The 18,788-nt window shown below is 39.7% G+C and overlaps 2 protein-coding genes across 2 annotated transcripts in view; one reads left to right on the top strand and one right to left on the bottom strand.

Annotated features, from left to right (window-relative positions):
• The window catches only part of LOC308681174 (cytosolic sulfotransferase 3), a 26,741-nt gene extending 25,514 nt beyond the window's left edge, over positions 1-1,227 (top strand). The window contains exon 8 of the mRNA XM_081349831.1: positions 73-1,227. Within this exon, the coding sequence (XP_081205957.1) occupies positions 73-185 (113 nt within the window). The 3' untranslated portion in view covers positions 186-1,227. The remainder of the gene's footprint in view (positions 1-72) is intronic.
• LOC308681173 (uncharacterized protein) lies at positions 1,223-18,788 on the bottom strand. The gene is made up of 3 exons (XM_081349830.1): positions 18,498-18,788; positions 16,086-16,349; positions 1,223-4,089 (listed from the first exon to the last, which is right to left on the bottom strand). Exons 1-3 carry the CDS (start codon positions 18,649-18,651, stop codon positions 2,096-2,098), a joined length of 2,412 nt encoding a protein of 803 aa, XP_081205956.1. The 5' UTR covers positions 18,652-18,788; the 3' UTR covers positions 1,223-2,095.

Raw genomic sequence — 18,788 nt, 5'->3', positions numbered from 1 at the left:
ACCACTTATCTAATTTAGACTTCTAAATTATGTCCTATTATTTGCTTTAATCTTGTCTTTGTGTTACAAAAGGTAAAGTTGGAGACTGGAAAGGTCACTTCACTGTGGCAAAAAATGAACAGTTTGATGAAGTCTACAAACAGAAGATGAAGAATACCACTGTCAAGTTCCGCACTGAGATTTAATACTTGAGTTCTGGACCTTGCACCAGAATTATCACTAAATAAATTGTCAGAATATTTTTTATAATGATAATTTTTCTAATTATAAGATACAGTATGTTTTCCCAAATGAAATGTGCAACAAAGATAACTATACTGTAAATACACCATTCATTGGCTGATTTCTTCAAAAACTGGTAATGTTTTTATACCTCATGAAAGAACACATTTATGATAACATCTTTTTTAGTTCTGTTTTTTTTTTCTGTTTAAATAATACTTTTACCAATATGTTAATATTAATTAATTTAGCTTAAATGAATGTCAAGCACAAATGCAGTGCTTGTTTAAATTATTAAAGTTTGTGAAAGTCATGTGGGAAGTAAGATAACTCAGTGGGTAAACTGAGTTCAGTTAAACTCAGATTAACCATGAAAACCCTTCAATTAAAAGGCTTTTAAATAGTACAGTATGTTGGTGATAACACTTTCTGTTTTATTTAAAAGCAAACTTGACCACAAAAATACATAGAGACATATAGATACGTGGGACTACCACATTCTGGCATAATTAGCTGGGACTGCACAGCATTACTCCACCCTCATAAATCATCTCTTTAAATGCTGAAAGTGTGCTTGACAGTATACCATGTGTGGGGTTTGGCCTGGTTAAAATGCTCTTATTTGAGCATCATTTGATCAATAAAATTACAGCAGGTGTCAGTACCATGCAAACAGTTAATTCAGACTTTTTTAAAGCTGAAATGAAAGATAATCATTTCATTAAAAAATATGTCACAGCACAATACAAGCACATATAGTGCCTGGCTAATATGTGATGCAGTTTATTTTCTACTATGGCACTGATTTCTCTTTTTAAAGAAGGAAAACTATACAAATGTTAATATGCATTTGTCTATGCATTTGTCATTGACTGACAATAGTGTATTTTTTTATGATCAGTTAATATTCTTGCAATGGGAAAGATTGTCATTCACAGTAAATGCATTGCATGTAACCACAATACACCATTATTTACAAACAAAAATAAACTCTGTTTTAGATATACTCACAGCTTTCTATCATTTATTGCTCAGACATGAGTTCTACTGTATTGTATAAAGTAATGATGAGTTGAGCATCCAACTGTGTTGAAATTTGGCTACACTGTTGAATACACCAACAAAGTTTTGGTCTGCTATTCTGTCAGTTGCCAAGTCATTTATATAACAATGATTTTACTACACATAACTCCAGTTGTGGGAATAGTTTGGTATGTTTTCGGTATGCTGTATTGCAGGAATAAACTGGAAGTACAAAGCATGGGCAAGAAAGTCAACATGTTCTGACACATACAGTATACATTCTGTTTAAATGCAGTGCAAAGAAGGAAGAAAAAAAATTACTATCCAGACTCAGGTCTTCACAATGCTTAGAAGCACTTAGGTTGGTCTATGGGACAAGGCACTGCAACCGCATAAACATTAACATACACACTACTGCACAAGTATAGCCACAATACCTAAATATTACAAGTAATGACAGGAGACTAGTAACTCTTTGTGAAGTCCTTTACATGGAGACACCCCACCAACAGAAATTACACAAATAACACATTATTAGAAGTTAATTAGCCTATAATAGTGGTCCTACCACTAAAAAGACAATGATGATAACTTTCCAGACCAAATAAGAAAAAACATTTTATACAAAAACATATATAATAGTGAAAACAAAATACACACTTTTGGAATGCCTTGCCTCATAGACTTCTATTGTATGTACATAACTGTAAACAAGTAATTTGAAGTAAATATTTTCAGTGTTGATTGCACTTATTCACATTTGACTTAAGTCATGATTAAATATGTAATCTCTGATTTTTGGAGAATGCGAATGCATTTTAACCTGGAGTTGTTGTGTGCCACACCATGTTCAAAGGTCAATAATGTCACTGCCAACACTGGCTGAGTCATCATTTCGCGTGACTTTCAAATATCTATGCCCCCCTCTACTATTTGATTGTGAACTTTCAAGGTCAGGGGTTAGAAAAAGCCTTGTGTTTTCTGGACTGGGCACAAGAGTATGGCTTGTGCTTGGGGAAGGGTGCAGTGAGACCGGGCAGGACAAAGAGGAAGGCACTGGTGCCTCAGAGACCCAACGGAAGCCCTGATGAGTCGGTGTAGGGGGAGCTGTGACCTGTCGGCTGGGCACAGCACTAGGAATGGAGCGATCCAGACCTGTGGAAGACTCTGTGAGCAAAGTGTGTTCATCACTGCTCGATGACAGTGTTATTTGGGGGTCACTATTCCGTCGCATCCACAGGTTTGGAAATGGAGGAGGTGATAGTGGTCGCAGTGGATAGAATAAACTTTTGCCCCCTAACAGATGCTCATGATGAAGTGCCTCATCAATACTGCGGCCAAGATCAATTGGGGTTGGAGGGCGCAGGTCAAAATCGCAGAGTGAGAAGGCTGACTCCTTGTCCCTGTCCAGACTGCTACTTGAAGAGCACTGAGGTGGATGAGCACGTGGCTGCACCCTTAGCAATGAACCAGCAGAGCCCCTTGCAAAGCTTTTCAGATTGCTGTCTTTGAGTGGATCCTGATTTCGTATGAGGCTCTTGCTAATATCCGCCCCTGATCGCTCTTGTCCTGCCCAGTTATTGGGCAACTCTCCAGCCGCTGCACTACTACTGGACCCTCCAATTCCATTGCTTTCAGATTTCCTTTGTTGCCTTACCTTGAGGCTCTGCACAATCTTTGCCCAGCATGTATGTCTGCTGGTAGAATCTGATGATTGAGAGGGTGAGGGCAAGCTTTCTGTGGCAGCCCCTTCCTGCCTTGGTGCTCCACATATGTGGCCTCCATTGGGTCTCCAGAAGACCCAGGAAGACACCAAAAGCAGGCAGAAAGCCCAGACAAGCTCCAACAGTCGTACCCAGAACTGACAGAGCCACCATGCCCAACGGAAGCGCCTCCAGTCTCCTAGTAGTCCATATAGCCACATGCAGGAATAAATATGCAAAAGACAGCACAGTGCCCCAAGAAGAGCGCATACTGCCAGTACCCATGCTAAAACCCTCACTTTTTCTTCACCTATTCCCTTATTTCTTCCCCGAGCTGCATGTGTGTGGGAGAGGCGTGGCAGTGCAAAGAAAAGGTAGCCTAAACACAGTGTCAGGCCTGCAGTCAGCGTGAGGCTCTGTAGGACGATGGGAACAGCAGGCGAAAGTGCAGGGGAAAGTAAGTCTGCAGCAAGTAGGAGAGTGCATTGTAAAACAGCTAATACTCCTAAAAGAGGGGGGCGCTGAAGTGTCGGTGGTAGCCAAGTTACTCCTGCCTTTTTTAGTACCAACATCACTAATGCAGCCTGTGCCAAAATTAACAGTGGTAATGGCAGCGTATATAAAGCTATTATTACAGGAGGCGGCAGGAGGAACCGTGTCCCATATGGGTCAAGCAAAAAGTGGCCAGCTCTAACCGCACCCACAACTAGCAAGAGGCTATTGGCAAGTATCAGTTCACCACAGTGGGGGCAATTCAAGCTGGGAGCTAACGCTAAGCCAAGAACAGAGCCAACAGTAAGCAGAAGGAAGAGGGCAGCAGAACCAAATACATGCAGCTCCCATGCAAATGACAGTGTGCGTTTTAAGTCTGCCCACACTAAAAAGCTGCCATTTGTTGCACCATATATATCAGCATTGTTTTGATCTTTGGAAAAAACACAGGGGCCCACAACAGTGCCACAAGGGTCCTTGGGTTGGGCATGGGTTGGAGAGGCAGGGTTTGGCTTCAATGAAGGAACTATTCCCTGTGAGACTGACTGGTCCGTCTCTGTAACTCTTCTATCATTTTCAGAGAATACAAAATGGCCATGTCCAGTCGGGCGAGGGGAGGTTGTACTTGTACTTAGAAAAGGTGATATACCTGTGGAAATCAAAAGAGGTACAGGAAATATTATTGAGGTAACTGGCAAAACACAATAACAAACAATAGAAAAGCATGTAACTACATAAAACACATTCAACAATATACAATCCTTTTGCAATTTGTACATTTAACAAACTGATCTCTAATTAACATGAATGCTCATAAAAATAAAGCTGGAATACACTACATAACTTTTAAAATATGATTATGTTTTCATATTCAAGTTCAAAAGTTATCAAGAAAAATTTACATTCACTGCATTCTTGAGCTGGTAATATTCTTTTAAAGGGGTGGTTGAGTATGATTTCACTTTTCTTACTTTAGTTAGTGTGTAATGTTGCTGTTTGAGCATAAACAACATCTGCAAAGTTACAACGCTCAAAGTTCAAAGCAAAGGGAGACAAGGGCGTAACTTTGGGTCTACCATTGGGGGGGTTAAACTCGCTGCATATTTATTAATTTATTTATTGAATAATTTTCTTGTGTAAAAGGTAATTTGCCGTTCCTGTTTTAGAAATACATTGTGATACTTTTACTGATTTAGGCTACTTAACGTAAATGCAGTTGTTCACTTGACTATTTATGCCATAATGACACAGTGTTTAAGCACTAGCCAGCAGTGGCAGCTTCCAATTAATTGATTTTTTGTGTGTTCAATATCTTATAAAAAAAAAAACTAAAAAAAAAAAAAAAACTTAAAGATTAATCAATTGCATCACTGTATTGGCACCTACATGCAGCAAATGTATTATGCACAATTCAACTCTCAATATTACAATATAGGGTGGCACACTGGAGTGCAGCTTGCACCTTTATTCTGAACAGATTTCACATATTGGTGGGCATCACCAAAACTCACCATCCACTAACAAAATCTTTAAGTTTATCTGTTAAAATGTATTTTATTAACATCACATTTTAAAAACTTAACATCAAATAACAGCATTAAAAACTTTCAAAGAGAGAAAATGAAAGTGCAATTATATTATCACTTTGCATGAAATAAGACTCAAAAGTAGATAAAAAAAAATTGTGTTTGCATTTAGCCTCTGATAACATCAAATTCAGAAACTGGGAAAGTGTGGACTAGTTGTGCTTTGATTCATTTTGTCACTTTGCAAACTGCAAAAAGAACAAAAAAATTATAAAAAAATAAAAATAATGATAATAATCTCAAATTGAGCCGGAGGTGGTAAATTCCTAATAATTTACGTATTTTTGTTTTTAGGTATTTTAAGATAACTTACCTAAAATACGTTGCGCATACAACTAACGCGATCGTTATAAAGGTGTTTAAACAACAAAACACATCCACTTGCACATATTTGACAATCGGAATATCAGATATATCCTGCTATAGCTAACAAATTTGTGAAATTTTGAATAAAAAGAAATAAAAGCAGATCATCAGTCATTCATTCAGCGCTATTGTGGCTGCGGTGTGACAAGCAATGAATGACGCGTCTCCATGGGAACCATAAAGTGATAGCCTAGCTACTACTTTTAAACTTACGTGTAAAAAGGTTCAGCAAGGCTTACATTTAAATGTGTCTTTGTTTTGTTTTGAGTGTATGGTCAATAAATAAAGGAATTAAAAAGATGGGCACAAAACCTGTTTGTCGCGCCCCATTTGTCATGTCTCTATTCCCCCCCAGCAGTGGGCCGCGCACGCGCCCGCGCCTCACACTTTGAGAAACGCACCTCCGTTTGGTCAGGATTTTTCCTCTTTTTGGCTGGTGTCGACCATAGACTGTAAAAAATGGTGTCGACCAACAATGAAAAATCGTTGTCTGGCTGCCTTTCAGTGTCCTTTTTCATCTTTCCATCCGTTAGCATGCACCGTCAGCTTTCTCCAACCATTCATCCCAGCGACTGCGCAATATAGTGAACAAACTTGGTAGAGAAAGCGGGTTGGGTAATACCAAGTAGTCGGCGGTGCGGTGGGCGGGAAGTACATTACAGATTATTTAAAATATGATACTATCTTTCTTGCTGGCAAATGAAATAAAGAAAACGAACAAAAGTATTCATTCGGAATATTTCATATTTATTTTAATATGGGGGGGGGGGGGGGGGTTATATTAGCTGGATCAGATTTTTGGGGGGGTCATAACCCCCGTAACCCCCGTGCAAATTACGCGCATGAAGGGAGATATTTGCTTTTAAAGACATCGTTTTTTAAGGACTACAAGAAACAGCTGGTATGGACAACACAACATTCCTCACAGGTCAGTGACATCACCAACCCTAAAATTTACATAAACCCCACCCCCAGGAACACAGTCCATGTTGAGAAGAGGAAGAGTTGTTGTAATCAAGCACATTTGTGAGTCAGCTCAAACTAGCATCTGTCTTTTCACATGCAATAGAAAGTCACTCTGTGCATCTCACAACAGTTCCTATACGAGTGATTTATAGATAATCATGACAGAATATGCTAATTAAAGATAGTTAACTCCACATCAGCAACATAAAATCGTCAACTAACCATTCAGAGACGTCCTGTTGCATTCTACGTGTTGTCACTTCTTGAGTCTCTCCATCTTCGTCTCAACAATGCAAATATTACACAATGTGACATTAAAAAGTGTAAGTCACTAGTTTTTGTAAAGTAACACTGTCCAACAGCGACACCCGCAAGTAAAGTTACAGCGGGAGGCTTGCCTCCTCTCAGCCCATTGACTTTTAACAGACCCCCCAAAGCGCAGAGAGTTTGATGGGGGGATAATTGAGAATGAATGGGAGGAAAGTCACGTGAGAGGAGGCAATAGTTAAAAAGTAGACTAGTTAAAAAGTAAGTTGTTAAAATTGTTACTGCCTTTAGTGATTATTTTGGAATAATGTCCCTCGCGTTTTGTAATAAATCCGACCCGAAGCCAAGAAAGCATCTTCTTCTTTTTTTTCATAAAGAGTTTATTTCATTTTGATAATATTTTTTTCTATTTTTTTATTTAAAAAATTGGTATATTTTTTGTTATTTTTATTTTATAATATTTTTTTGTTATTATTTTATTTACCTTTAAATTACTAGATTTGATCAATAAATAATAAATAAATAGTAATTTAGTAATTTAAGCACATTCCTCACATTCTCTTCAAACTCACAATTCCATGCATAAACAGGGGTGCGGGAAGAGGTTTTAGGTTGAAAAAGGTCACCACTTTTGAATAAGAAACAATATCAAGACTGAATCACAACAAACGTATCAGTGAGAACACTCGTTCAAACAGCGCACATGCTCGAACCTGACTGCACATCACATTTTTGACTTTATTGATACTGCTTTTATTTTTTTTTTTTGTTTTTTTTTTTGAGCGGCTGCGGACAAATTCTTTCTACGCACACACAATATAACATACGGTGACCAGGAGGGGACATGTTCGGTTCACTGGGTTTTGTCGTGGCCACAACATATAAACTGGTGGGAACGTGATATTAAGTCATGGGAACGTCATAATATCTCGTGGGTACGAGATCGTATGTTGAGCGAACAACATCTGTTTCTCGTGGCCACGGCTTAATATGTTGAGGGAACGGCATCCGTTTCTCGTGGCCACAACTTAAAGGTGCTCTAAGCGATGTCATGCGTTTTTTAGGCCAAAACATTTTTTGTCACATACAGCAAACATCTCCTCACTATCCGCTAACTACCTGTCCCCTGAACACACTGTAAAAAAAACAGTCTCTGTAGACAGCCCAGGCTCCACAAACGGCAACAAAAACAAACTGGGCTAACGAAACATAACAAACTGTTCCAGCCAATAACCGACAAGAAGGATTTGGGGGTGGGGTTTGGTGGGTTAGTGCGCGGATGAGGAGGAGGGAGGGTCTAGCTAGCCTCCGTTTTATTTGACAATACTTCGAACGTCAACAAGAAGTGACGTCATCCAACATCACTTAGAGCACCTTTAATATGTTGAGGGAACGACATCCGTTTCTAGTGGCTACCAGTTTTATAACATGTGGGAACCAAATCTTCATACGCGATATGGGCTCCTCCTTTTACCCCGGTCATAATTTACTTTGTTATTTGTTAATTTACGTTTCTCATAATTTGTTTTTGTTTATTGCCTTAAACGGGACTTTATTCATGACCCGAGTATTTCACTCAAGCCAGCAAATTTCCGACGAAAAAGCCCATTCAACTTAAGAATGCGCTTCAGGTGTCTTTCACTTATGTACCCATGTCTTAATCCCAGAGACCGCACTATACCTTTATATGACATTCCTAATTCAAAGTAAAATGTTATTTCATCATTCATCTCCACTGCTGTATATGTACAGTACCAACGCATTCTCATCCTAGGGCGTCATATACTGACACTTTTGACATTTCGTCTACATCCAACGCACATGGCACCCTTTAGTGTCAATATGACACGCACAGAGCTTTGTTCGGTTATGGGTAGGTTTCACGAGTTCACACTTACATATAATTTGAATGGGTAAGTTTAATGCGTATATGGCGTGCTGTCCGGAGGGAGGGCTCCGAGCTTGGAGTTTAGCCCGAACCCAGAGTACTCCCCCCGTATGTAAGTGTTTAGTACTAGAAGTGTGGAGAAGGGGTGGTGGAGGGATGCTGCAAAAACTGTCAATGGAATGAGGTGAGACTGCTGAGTATTTATACCTCTCACCATTGATTGCTGAGTGCTTTCCACTTGTGTTAATTATCTGAACGTGCTCCTCCCGAACCTTGTTAATAAAACATCATTTAGGTCTGGGGTAGGGTTAGGGTTAGACCGTTAGGAGCCGCCTTCTGGCCCATATCTATCTGCGTCTCATATTGACGCTAAAGAGTGCCATGTGCGTTGGATGTAAACGAAATGTCAAAAGCGTCAGTATATGACGCCTTGGGATGAGATCGGGCTGACAGTACTGACCGGTGTGGTACCCTCAACATAACTTGTGGCGAGAAAAATATATTGTTAATTACGTAACACTTTTAAATTATGTTTTAAAAACATAATTTAACATATAAATAACACTTTTTAAATAGCCCACTTAAAGTGTTTATTACAAATAAATGACTAAATGCTAAAAATGAATAAATGTTAATGAACAAACATTTGCGTTGCATTTACAATCCTGTGAAAACAGAAGGTGCTGCAGCACCGCCACTTCCCACGCCCCTGTGCATAAACCTTTTAATTCAGCTCAAAATATTTTACATTGGGTGTCTTTGCCGATCTCTTGTAAAAAAAAAAAAAAAAAAATATATAATATATATATATATATATATATATATATATATATATATATATATATATATATATATATATATATATATATATATATATACATGATATTTCATGACTCTAGCCACTAGATGCCTTATAGCTCTATTTGGAGCAAATGAGCTGTTCCGTATGGGGGTATTATTGTTGCATTATTCCAAATAAATAGATTCATATTCACAAATAAATGTAAAGAGATTCACAAAAATGTATCGAATTCACAAATAAATAGATTAAGATCCACAAATAAATGTAAAGAGTTTCACAAAAAAATATAAAATACACAAATAAATAAAATGAGATTTGCAAATAAATAAAATATTTACAAATGTTTTATAATTTTACAAACACAACTCTGTCTGGCATTTATTTGTGAATCGGTTCCTGTGCATTTGTAAATCACTGCACACATTTGTAAATCGCTGCACACATTTGTGAATCGGTTCCTGTGCATTTGTAAATCACTGCACACATTTGTGAATCGGTTCCTGTGCATTTGTAAATCCCCTCACGCATTTGTGGATTTTGAAACACTTCTAGCGTCGACGTGCAGACAAATCCACAAATACGTGGACTCCACCCACCGTGTACTCAAGCCAATCAGATAACGGCCACATCGAGCTGGCCAATCGTAGTACGTTCTCGCTTCAACCAATCACGTTTGGCTTTTCACCTGGGGGCGGGAGCTGATTCTTGCATCCTTGAAAGGAGCAGTAGTAGCGCTGAACTGTCTGTGTGTTAAAAACACTATTTTCAAAAGATTGTTGGAGTTTAAGGCCTCTTTATATTTCCATCAGGATACATTCAGGGACTTATGATAATCAGAGATTCCGAGCATCATGAACAGTCTCTACACCGGCAAGAGGCGCGACACAGCGCGTCAAAAGCAAATAGGCACTTATCTATTCACTGCTGCCGTAGCAGTTTAAAATAATGTAAAACTAGCATGTTTGAAATGTTAACACATGTTCCCTATGAGACGTCTGCTTAGCTGCAGACATGTCTGCATAATCGTACTCTTAATGGCTCTGATCGTAGCCTACTTATTGACTAGTGCTGGTAACTTGAAAAATCATATTTCGTGATAGTGTCCTGGACGCGGGGCATTCATTGATAGTAAACGGATGCCCGCACTTCTTCTGATGTAGCGGCTACTTGCACATTCGGTTTGCCCAGTGTAGATAGGCAGCCTCGCACGGGATAGACACGATGCAAGAAATTACAAAACATATACGATTTTGCCTTTTAAAGCACAGTCGCGGTGACAAATACCAGCAATGGGACATAAATAAATGTCATGTAGAATACCATATATAAGCCCAAATGACCACCCAATAACAGAACGAGCCTCAGCATCAGCGTGTAGTAGGCTACTGGGGTCGATGCTGCAAAAATCTTGCAATGCAAATTAAAAACTCGTGTAGCTATTTATGGGTTAAACCCAGTTATTCATTAGTCTGCTACTTGATGCTTTTCTGTTCTATCTTGAATAACGTGACGCGTCCATAACGCGTTGTTCTCATAACAGAGATGCAAAGTGCTGTTTCTCTGGCTTTTTTCAAGGCTCATAAAAATTGTGGCTTATTGGCTTGACAAGCAGTTTAATGGTGTAATTCTAACAAAATCCAAATTTTAAACATATTTTATGGGCCTTTACACGTACACTTCCTATTTGAGCAAATGCAGATGAATGAGCAGTTATTTCAGAGCAAGATCTCCCAGTGTAAAGCCAAACGTCATTGGTTGAAGCGAGAACGTGCTACGATTGGCCAGCTCGATGTGGCCGTTATCTGATTGGCTTGAGTACACGGTGGGTGGAGTCCACGTATTTGTGGATTTGTCTGCACGTCGACGCTAGAAGTGTTTCAAAATCCACAAATGCGTGAGGGGATTTACAAATGCACAGGAACCGATTCACAAATGTGTGCAGTGATTTACAAATGCACAGGAACCGATTCACAAATGTGTGCAGCGATTTACAAATGTGTGCAGTGATTTACAAATGCACAGGAACCGATTCACAAATAAATGCCAGACAGAGTTGTGTTTGTAAAATTATAAAACATTTGTAAATATTTTATTTATTTGCAAATCTCATTTTTTTATTTGTGCATTTTATATTTTTTTGTTAAACTCTTTACATTTATTTATGGATCTTAATCTATTTATTTGTGAATTCGATACATTTTTGTGAATCTCTTTACATTTTTTTGTGAATATGAATCTATTTATTTGGAATAATGCAACAATAATACCCCCATAGTTCCGCTGGGTCCTAGTTTCTTCAGTATGCATTCAGATAAATAAATAAATAAATAAAAATTGTAAAGTTTTAGCATTTTTAGTTAGAATTTTGAGCATTTTTAGGTTTTTCTATGTGTACTGAAGCATTCCTCGCATTCCATTCATTCCTATGGGGGTCAAAGTGACCCGCAAGGGAAGGATTTGTTACTTTTTTTGTGTGTGTATTCGTGGTTCAAGTCCCCAAAAGGGAAGGATGAGGGTTAAATTTATACTTGGTTTTAATAAATAGAACATTACTTACATCAAATTGTATTTGGCCTCTCCTTTTTATGAAATGTTTTTTCAACCAGGAAAATTAACTGTAACAGGGATATACGTTTACATAAAATGTATAAAAAATAAATAAAATAATAATAATAATTAAAAAAATATATATATAAAAAATAATATATATATATATATATATATATATATATATATATATATATATATATATATATATATATATATATATATATATATATATATATACTGGAATGAGAACCAATCAAGGGACTGAACAAAACAGCAAAAAATGCAAAATTATACGTAAGCATAGAAACAAACGAGGAGATAATCAGTAACCAGGGAAACCAAAACTGAGGGTACGTTTACACGACAACGATATGCTTAATTGTACATAACAATATGTTTTTTTGACGAGTTTTCCACGTACAGACAACACCATTGCTCTCTGCTCAATGTTCCGCTCCGTGTTTGCGCTGCACGCTTGCTCTGCTCTGTCCCTCACAGCCCAAACGCTCCACTCATGTACCGATCACACTTACTGGAAAAGCAAAGTCCACTCAAATAATGTGCCGACATGAAATTTCTCTGTAGTAGACTTCTGTTTGCAATAGCCCTACTGTGCTGTAACACTTTCTCTTCTATTCTTTATCTTTAACTTTATCTTCTATCATCTTTAAAAAACTTTTTTTTTTTAAACTGGTACTGTGTTAGATTCAACTGGAAAGGGTCATAGCACTTGCATATTGTTGTCCTATTGTTAGTTTAACTGTGTCATGATTCTTGTCTTGTGTTCCACTTGTTGTGTGTGTTCTTTTGTCATTTCCTGTCTTGTGCTGAGTTTTGTAGTCCTTTGTAGTTTTTCTAGTTTATTAGTATCCCCAGGTGTTTCTCATTAGCCACACCCCCTTGTTATCTTGTTTAGCTTGTTGGTCCCTGTGTATTTATAGCCCTTGTGTTTCACTTGTTACTTGGTCAGTTGTTGTACATGTATGGGTGCTTCTAGTTCGGTCCTGCTCGTGGTTTTGTTTCTTTTGTCCTTCGTGTTCTTTATTATATGTACTATGTGTTTCTCTATTAAATCCTGCAAATAGATCCTCGCTTCCGCCTGCTTTCTCCAGCATCATTACAGAACAACTGACCACTATGGATCTAGCAGGTTTTATCGGGAACCCACTGAGCAAACTTTGTTCTATTTATCAGTATGATCGCAGAATTGAGAATTATGTGGAGGAGTTCATTTTTTATAGTCACCTTGTTCCTGCTGACGATGCTATGCTAAAGGACTGTTTCTGGAGTGGACTACAACAGGAAATTAGCTTAAGTTTGCCAGAGGAAGACCCCAGCTGGACCCTGGTACAGTACATTGACTTTGTCCTGCAGTTTTGTGGTTCCTCCTTCACTGTAGGGGAGGTGGAGACACTTCACGCCGAGCCTGCACTTCACACCAGTCCAGCCGAACCTGCACCCGTCAGGTCAGCTGGGACTGAGGACGTCGCTTCTGCTGATCCAGAGACTGTTCACGTCGCTTCTGCTGATCCAGAGACTGCTCACGTCGCTTCTGCTGATCCAGAGACTGTTCACGTCGCTTCTGCTGATCCAGAGACTGTTCACGTCGCTTCTGCTGATCCAGAGACTGTTCACGTCGCTTCTGCTGATCCAGAGACTGTTCACGTCGCTTCTGCTGATCAAGAGACTGTTCACGTCGCTTCTGCTGATCAAGAGACTGTTCACGTCGCTTCTGCTGATCCAGAGACTGTTCACGTCGCTTCTGCTGATCCAGAGACTGTTCACGTTGCTTCTGCCGATCCAGAGACGGTTCACGTCACTTCTGCCAATACAGAGTCTTCACCGCTGGTCCCGTCCAGTTCAGAGCCCTCTTCACCGCTGGTCCCGTCCAGTTCAGAGCCCTCTTCGCCGCTGGTCCTGCCCAGCTCAGAGCCTTCTTCGCCGCTGGTCCTGCCCAGCTCAGAGCCTTCTTCGCCGCTGGTCCTGCCCAGCTCAGAGCCTTCTTCGCCGCTGGTCCTGCCCAGCTCAGAGCCTTCTTCGCCGCTGGTCCTGCCCAGCTCAGAGCCTTCTTCGCCGCTGGTCCTGCCCAGCTCAGAGCCTTCTTCGCCGCTGGTCCTGCCCAGCTCAGAGCCTTCTTCGCCGCTGGTCCTGCCCAGCTCAGAGCCTTCTTCGCCGCTGGTCCTGCCCAGCTCAGAGCCTTCCTCGCCGCTGGTCCTGCCCAGCTCAGAGCCTTCTTCGCCGCTGGTCCTGCCCAGCTCAGAGCCTTCTTCGCCGCTGGTCCTGCCCAGCTCAGAGCCTTCTTCGCCGCTGGTCCTGCCCAGCTCAGAGCCTTCTTCGCCGCTGGTCCTGCCCAGCTCAGAGCCTTCTTCGCCGCTGGTCCTGCCCAGCTCAGAGCCCTCTTCGCCGCTGGTTCCGCCCAGTTCAGAGCCCTCTTCGCCGCTGGTTCCGCCCAGTTCAGAACCCTGTTCGCCGCTGGTTCCGCCCAGTTCAGAGCCCTCTTCGCCGATTGTCTCGCACCGCTCAAAGCCCTCTTCACCGCTGGTCCCATCCAGCTCAGAGCCCGGGACTTTCCCCAAGTATTTTTTGGGGGGGGGCCAAAGGGCTCCGCCATGGCCACCCGAAGGGTCTTCACCGCCATGGCCACCTGAAGGGTCCTCACCGCCGTGGCCGCCCGAAGGGTCCTCACCGCCGTGGCCGCCCGAAGGGTCCTCACCGCCCTGGCCGCCCGAAGGTTCGTCTCCGCCGTGGCCGCCCGAAGGTTCGTCTCCGCCCTGGCCGCCCGAAGGTTCGTCTCCGCCCTGGCCGCCCGAAGGTTCGTCTCAGCCCTGGCCGCCTGAAGGTTCGTCTCCGCCCTGGTCGCCTGCACTGCCTGCTCCGCCCTGGTCGCCTGCTCTGCCCTGGGCGCCTGCACTGCCTGCTCTGCCCTGGCCTCCCATCTTGCCGCAGTCTCCAGGTCCTCTGCCATTCCACGGACCTGGCCCTCCATCCCTCCCCCGTTCCACCTCTGCTCCACCACCCTCCTTGACATTTATTTATTTATTTTTTGTGGAGTGTCTGGAATCCACTCCTTAAAGGGGGGGCTCTGTCATGATTCTTGTCTTGTGTTCCACTTGTTGTGTGTGTTCTTTTGTCATTTCCTGTCTTGTGCTGAGTTTTGTAGTCCTTTGTAGTTTTTCTAGTTTATTAGTATCCCCAGGTGTTTCTCATTAGCCACACCCCCTTGTTATCTTGTTTAGCTTGTTGGTCCCTGTGTATTTATAGCCCTTGTGTTTCACTTGTTACTTGGTCAGTTGTTGTACATGTATGGGTGCTTCTAGTTCGGTCCTGCTCGTGGTTTTGTTTCTTTTGTCCTTCGTGTTCTTTATTATATGTACTATGTGTTTCTCTATTAAATCCTGCAAATAGATCCTCGCTTCCGCCTGCTTTCTCCAGCATCATTACAAACTGCTTCTGTTGTTCTCATTTGTAAATCGCTTTGGATAAAAACATCTGCTAAATGAATAAATGTAAATGTAAAAGAATAATATATTGATATACAGTATATTGATATTTAAAGGTCCCATATTGTCAAAAATTAAATGATAGCAGAGGTCTAGGGGCTATGTAACTACTATATGTTTCAAAACAGTCAATCCACAGAAAAATGCACACAGCCTGCATAATGTCACCCCCTTCAGTCACCACCATGGATCATAATCATACACTGTTCCACCTTCCACCACCGCCTTCAGTCACCACCTGGATCATAATAATACACTGTTATTGGCTAGAGGAGAACTGGCCCCCGACTGAGCCTGGGTTCTCCCAAGGTTTTTTTTTTTCTCTATTCTGTCACCTGATGGAGTTTTGGTTCCTTGCCACTGTTTCCTTGGCTTTTGGCTTGCTTGCTTGCTTTAATGCTTGGACATTTAATATTCAACAATATTATTGATCTGCCCTACTTAAAACTTTGTATGTGTCATTGTCACCTCACTCTGACCACATCACATCAATTTCGTAACTGCGCCACCTATTGGTCGAAAGTGATAAACCGTTAAATCATATTATTAGTGACTGTATATATGATTATTCAGAAAAGGGGGAGTAGCCATTCAATATGTCCCGCCTTAGCTTCCTGTTGTCCACTTTCAGTGGGCCTTTAACACTTGTCTCAGTCTCACAAGCGGCCACACCCACACTAAAAACACCAATGTTCCATCCTTGAGACAAATAATTCATACCTTTAGTGTTCTTTATATCGGTCACTGTTCTTTTAGTTCCTGGTTCCTTTAACTGGTCATAGGGTATTTTTGAAGACCTTGTTGACGGTGAAGTGCTTTTTGGTTGTGAATCGTTGGAACTAACGATGTCCACTCCTGGTGATGGTGCCTCTAGTTGTAGACTGGTTTTGCTTGTGCTAAGAGGGGTGGTTTCAATATATGATCGTAAAGTGGTAAACTGTATTTTTGGCTGAATTTTAGCTGGAGTGGTTATCCCCAAACTACCTGATAAACAAAAGAAAACATCAAACAGTTTTTCCTCTAGTTTTTGTTAAAGCATTAATATAAATACAATGAATTTAAATGTAGTATATATACTACAGAGAGAGAGAGAGAGAGAGAGAGAGAGAGAGAGAGATACAGGGCTTGACATTAACTTTTTTGCTCACCAGCCACTGTGGCTAGTGGTTCTCCAAAGTTACTAGCCACTCAGCATTTTCACTGGCCACAATTTTGACATCGATACCATGGGAAAAAACTGCCATATAGATATTTTGGTAACACTTTATAATAACGTTCAGTTGTAAGTCATTTATAAGTCTTTAGTTAATGATGAACTAATCATTTACAAAACATTCATAAATGATTAGTAAGTGATATACTACCATTTTATGTATGTTTTGTAAATTTAGTTACAAGTCATTTACAAGTGATTAGTAAATGATTAAATAATCATTTATGAAACATGACTATGCATTCATAAATGATTAATAAGTGATATGTTAATTATTTTATGTATGTTTTGTAGATTCAGTTATAAGTCATTTACAATTGATTAGTTAATGATTAACTAATCATTTACAAATCATGACTATCCGTTTCATAAATGTTTAATAAATGATGTTAAATTTTTTTGTATGTTTTGCTCACATCAGGTGCACAGTGGTTAAAGACGTGTTATAGATGTGTAAATGCATGAATAAATCATTTACAACACTTTCTGCATCCCCTAATCTAAAGTGTAAACTATTCATCACTTGTAAATGTCTTTTACATCATTCGTAGATAACCACTTCAAGAATCAAAAAGGCATAAGATCAACGAATGTTATCTACGAATGTATATGTAACACATTTACAAGTGATGAATAGTTTACACTTTAGATTAGGGGATGCAGAAAGTGTTATAAATCATTTACAACACTTTCTGCATCCCCTAATCTAAAGTGTAACCTATTCATCACTTGTAAATGTCTTACACTTCATTCGTAGATTACCACTTCAAGAATCAAAAAGGCATAAGATCAACGAATGTTATCTACGAATGTATATGTAACACATTTACAAGTGATGAATAGGTAAATGATTTATAACACTTTCTGCATCCCCTAATCTAAAGTGTAAACTATTCATCACTTGTAAATGTGTGACACTTACCTGTTATAAATGATCTATTCAAGGCATTTACAACACTTTCAGCACTCTCTAATTGCTATATACATACAAAAAAAAAACATTATTTATTAAACATTTATGAAACGCATATTCATGTTTTGTAAATGATTAGTTAATCATTTACTAATCAATTGTAAATTACTTATAACTGAATCTACAAAACATACATACAATCATTAACATATCACTTATTAATCATTTATGAACGCATAGTCATGTTTCGTAAATAAATAGTTAATCATTTACTAATCACTTGTAAATGACTTGTAACAGAATTTACAAAACATACATAAAATGTTAGTATATCACTTGCTAATCATTTATGAATGTTCTGTAAATGATTAACTCATCATTAACTAACCACTTATAGATGACTTACAACTGAACGTTATTATAAAGTGTTACCGATATGTTTTATATTATCTCATATATTAGGTTGCTGTCACTTCAAGACTGGACACACGGATTCATTATACTGTTACACATGCGTTTTCTTTCTTAACTTTACGTTCACTTCAGACATAGCTGACAGTGTTTATGTGAATGCTCACCAAGACTGGAAATTTTACATTATTTATTAGAACAATTATTTGAAGACTACAAATGAAAAATATATATTTAACTTATAAAATTCTAGCAGCCAAAGTGGCTAGTAGGAGTGACTGCGTTACATGCCACTGCTGAAATCCACCCGCCAAATCCACCCACCCGGGTGCTAATGTCAAGCCCTGTATATATATATATATATATATATATATGTGTGTGTGTGTGTGTGTGTGTGTGTGTGTGTGTGTGTGTGTGTGTGTGTGTGTGTGTGTGTGTGTTTAACATTTTAACATTTAACATACTTTTGAAATATACTCTAACTATGATTAACTATTTCACTATGAATGTTACTATAGAAACAAGTAACTAAGTAAAAGAACATTGTAATTACGGTTATTCAGGTGAACGTAGCATTACTTCATCTGTACTATACCTATTTCCAGTCGAGTCCTGTTGCCGTCCAATTGACTCATCCCATTGGAAGTGGATACAGGCTTTTCATTAGGTAGTGCAGTTGCAGAAGGGCTTGTCTGGAGTGAAGGGTTGATTGTTGGATTTGTATGTACTGTGGCCAAACTAGCCAGCATACTATGAGCTGTCTGAACTTGTGGTCTGTTCTGGGCATGCTCTCCACCAAGATATGTTATAGCCTCTGTTGACACCCTAACAAAGTCATTTTCTTCAGGTATTGCCACATCACCTGACCCAACTGATGATAAGTCTT

This window comes from Scardinius erythrophthalmus (genome assembly GCF_964197995.2).
Source record: "Scardinius erythrophthalmus genome assembly, chromosome: 20".
NCBI lineage: Eukaryota > Metazoa > Chordata > Actinopteri > Cypriniformes > Leuciscidae > Scardinius > Scardinius erythrophthalmus.
The sequence above is the reverse complement of the archived record's forward strand: the minus strand, read 5'-3'. Positions and strand labels throughout refer to the sequence as shown.